Source organism: Nicrophorus vespilloides, unplaced genomic scaffold (assembly GCF_001412225.1).
Source record: "Nicrophorus vespilloides isolate i.1.1-1 unplaced genomic scaffold, Nicve_v1.0, whole genome shotgun sequence".
NCBI classification, from domain to species: domain Eukaryota; kingdom Metazoa; phylum Arthropoda; class Insecta; order Coleoptera; family Silphidae; genus Nicrophorus; species Nicrophorus vespilloides.
In genome coordinates this window covers 22,253-26,217 of record NW_017099508.1, presented here as the reverse complement: position 1 = coordinate 26,217, position 3,965 = coordinate 22,253, and the positions used below count along the sequence as shown (strand labels likewise).

The 3,965-nt window shown below is 38.3% G+C and overlaps 1 protein-coding gene across 1 annotated transcript; it reads right to left on the bottom strand.

Moving 5' to 3' along the window:
* Positions 1 to 2,570: 2,570 nt before the first annotated feature.
* Positions 2,571 to 3,959, bottom strand: LOC108564588 (tetraspanin-9-like). Its single transcript, XM_017923680.1, has 5 exons — positions 3,628 to 3,959; positions 3,307 to 3,498; positions 3,031 to 3,213; positions 2,783 to 2,968; positions 2,571 to 2,724 (listed from the first exon to the last, which is right to left on the bottom strand). Exons 1-5 carry the CDS (start codon positions 3,685 to 3,687, stop codon positions 2,650 to 2,652), a joined length of 696 nt encoding a protein of 231 aa, XP_017779169.1. The 5' UTR covers positions 3,688 to 3,959; the 3' UTR covers positions 2,571 to 2,649.
* Between the last annotated feature and the right edge of the window lie 6 nt (positions 3,960 to 3,965).

Sequence of the window (3,965 nt, the reverse complement as noted above, 5' to 3'; positions counted from 1 at the left end):
TCCAACGCAAATAATGAATGAAGAGATTATATATAAGTCTTCACATATTAACACCAAAAACAAGTAATTTACAGCAAACAGAAAAGAAACGTCGACCCAATAGATATATACATACATTTTACTATACGATAAGTATTATTGAATGGTACTAAAACAACTTAAAAATGATGAAGATTAATTATACGAAACTTTGCGTGGTTTCTGCGTGCCCCCGGAAATATAATTAAAAAAAAAAAGAAACCCTCATAAACCCCCTCCCCCCAAACCACCGGAAGAGAAATTGATTAGACACGTTCGTTTCCGCGAGTAGCGCGGATGCATCTTATAATTATTATTATTATTGTTAATTAGGTTGTTGCATTTCACACTAATTGTATTCATCAGCTAGACAATATTGTTGAAGATATGATATTACGACGCGTGTTCATTTCGATCTTATTTCTTCGGTTTTTCGTTTCTCGAAAGACGAAAGAAGGAGTAGATGAAAGAATGAAAGAGGAGCGGTTCGTGTCGAGTCTCGGCCGCGCGTAACTATCATGCGGGGGGGCCTATAAATATATATATAAAAATAAATAAGTAAAGTATAATCAAAGAAACGATAGGAGAGAAAGATCCGTTTATTTCCGCGAAGATGATGTAATAATAGAATAATGTTAATGTTAACGCCTTGGATGTATTTTCGTTTTGTTTCTTGTTTTTTCTTTGTAAAGGTTGCTTGATGTGCGTTGTTCTTTTTTTTGTTGTTGTGTGTTTTGTTTCGGGTTTTCACTTTTGTTTCGTCGTGTGAAACGTCGCGACGCCGATGGATGGATTCTTCGGCGTGTTACCTTCCCACTTCTTCTGTATATAGTTTCCGTAACCTTTTTGGAGCTCTAGTCTAGTAATAATACATTACTACTTACCACACTACATATAAATAAACAGTACAATGTTGACGTAACGAAAGGAAGAGAGAGAAAAAAAAAGCAAACATCCTAGAAATGCGTTCTATATAAATATTATATATATACATAAATGATTATATTATACGCGATAAGTGGTTGTAATAATTATTAATTAGTTTAAACTTTACTTAAGTTTTATTACTTTAAGCATTTGTTTTAGAGTTGTTTTTCGTTTGTTTTTTTTTTAATTACCATTACTTTTTCATTTGTTTAGCGAATTGTTACATAAGCCAATGTTGTACACTAAATATTAATTAATTAATGAATGTAATTATAAATATGGAGAAACTATTGAGATTCATTGTAGATCATTGTATAAGAAATAAAGCAACCAAAAAAAAAAACAAAACAGAACAGAACAAACCTTATGAAATTGTTACGTGAACATGTGAAGAAAAAGTATGTCGTTGTAAAAGTGATGAAAAACGCACATTCGTTTTATTTACTTCCTTTGGCCAACATTCCTCCTGCAATTAGATGTCCCCCCATTATCAAGTCGTCTTATTTTTAAAATAAATGAATTGAAAACAAAAACAGAATCACATTAATTACATAAATATATTGTCTTAATTAAGAAGGCGATGCAAGTGCAAGTTTGGTTGCCTACACTACACGGATGTTAATTTATTTTTTTTAACTTTCCGTTGGCTGCATTGCGACAATTGAACTTCGAATGTTTGCGGAAGCGTCGTTTCTTCGGCGAGCGAATTTCTGCGAATTGAACCGCCTGCAGAAAGAGGAAAGGTAAGAGAATTGCAATCTAATAACATTACACCTATTGTATCCTATCAGACGAAACTTTAATCGTTCCGCGCGACCGTGAAAACGTTGATTTTATATTTGATTCGTAAATTGGAATTGTAATACGAATGGAAATCCGGTGTTGCAAACGGAACAAAACGAAAAAAAAAAATAAAAAACAAAGATGGTTACGGTCTCAGGGCACCACTTGATTTCGTGAACGCTCTAATCGATTTTACCTGAGGCGATCAATTTGTTTCTTTCTTATTTTGCGAGAGAAACGTCTGAAATGTCTAATGATAGAGGCGTTATTTAGAAAGGATGTTATATGCAAACGCGATCGCTTTCGTTTTTTTGGGGAAAGTTCGAGACGGAGATGCGTTACGCAATGCGTCTCGTTAATTTAACGTCGCGTGTTTTCTAAATAATGATGGCTTTTAATAACGCGATGATGTTTGTAACCTGTTATCTAGATAACGAGCAATTTCAATTAAATTTCAAGTGTTTGCACTTCTGAGATAATACGTTGAGCCGCCGCGCGCGCGGGGTTGGGGGGGGAAATGTATGTGGCGATGTAACAATTGCGTAAATTTGTAAATGACCGCCAACACGATCAACCTTGTCCAGGCCAATTGGAAATTATTAAAGAACGAAATAATTACAAGCCGCGCGATCTGCATACGGCGGCAATGAGTGATCGTGACTCATTTTCGCCACGGTTTCTGTATGTGTGCTCTTTTTTTGCATGCAATGAGCTGTTGTCGTATAAATAAACTAGGCTTATCGTGCTAAAATTGCTACATGTTTCCCCATTCGCTCTTGAAAAAAGTAGAGAAAAACAAATTAATACAAAACAAACTGTTTATTATGAAATATTATTCTTTATGTATATGTTTTTTTTCTTGTATAGGTGTGTTTCTAAATTAAATTACTTATAAATTAATTTCTGTTTGTGCGTGTTATTTTAGGCGTAGCCGTTTCGCCTGTTTTCGTTCCTGATGGAGCTCCTCAGGCTGAGGGAGAAGATCGCTGCGATCAGCTGGAAGGAAGGAAGAGATTGATTGATTATGGATGCGTCGATATTATTTTGGACTTACTTCTGTAACGCAGAGGCCTAGAGCCACGTAACCGATGGTGCTGGCGTTGTCTTCGATGGTATCGAACATCTTCTCACCGCATCCCATTTTGTAGGAGTTGAGCGCATTGCACGGTGATGTTTCGCAGCATGTGTCGGGAATCGAAGGAAGAAAATCTTTGTAGCTGCTCACGCCGCAACACTTGATCTGGAATTGAGAAGATGCGGGATTGATATTGATGGCCGTGGCTGTTGCCAAAGCGGACTTACGGATTTCTGCATCAGATCGAAGGATTCGATGGCGAGTTTGTCTCCCTTCTTGTATTTATCGAGTGATTTGTTCAGATCCTTGGTGATGCTGTCCTTCAGGTCGCTCTCGTTCTTGATGGACAGGAAGACGTAGACGCCGAGCGCGATTTGCAGAATGAAGATGACGAGAAGTACGACCGAGTACTGCAATATAGATCATACATAGTAAGTGTAAGCAAATTCGTGTCGTGTCTGTCTAATAAATATGTATTGTCTTTGCAGCAGTGTGCTACTGACCGAGGTGAGCATGCAGCTGTTCTCCTTGATGGCACCGCAGCAGCCGAAGAAGGCGATCACGAAGATTATCGCGCCGATGACGATCATCAGGACGGGCGCGACGCCGAACGGGCTATCTTCCAAAGCGCCGGCGATGTCATTGAAGTCCAATTTGAAGAGGATGCCGACGATGAGGAGAGCCAAACCGGCGAGCTGCCAAACGGAAAGAGATACATGATCATCAACATGTTGTTGTTGTTGTTGTTACGATGCGTAAGTATTTATTACACAAATTCTTTTCGATAACTCGCGCGCGCGATGTTTTTTTTTTTAAAAACTTACCGCAAAGACCAAATTGAAGAGAAACACCAGGTATTTCACCATTTTCGTTCCACAACCCATGATGACGCGTTTCCGTTTAGCTTCGTTTCACAAAATACGTGTTTATTATTAAACGAACCGTTTGTTTATTCGCTCGCTCTGTGTCGCGTTCGATCGCGTTTTCACTAATGCGGAGGTACGTAACGTAACCGACTGTTTTATACAGCTATTCGCAAAACGATCAGATAAATAAATGACGATGATAGACGTGCACACTCACACACACTTAACGAATAAGATAAAACGCGCGCGACTACGAACTTTCGACTTCTTCGTCTGCCGTCCACCAAACTGTTGCT

Coding starts and splice junctions, on each gene's coding strand:
- LOC108564588 (XM_017923680.1), bottom strand. CDS start 3,687: ATGGGTTGTGGAACGAAAATGGTGAAATACCTGGTGTTTCTCTTCAAT. Junction 3,499..3,627: donor TCTTCAATTTGGTCTTTGCG/GTAAGTTTTTAA, acceptor TCCGTTTGGCAG/CTCGCCGGTTTGGCTCTCCT. Junction 2,725..2,782: donor TAGGCCTCTGCGTTACAGAA/GTAAGTCCAAAA, acceptor CCTTCCTTCCAG/CTGATCGCAGCGATCTTCTC.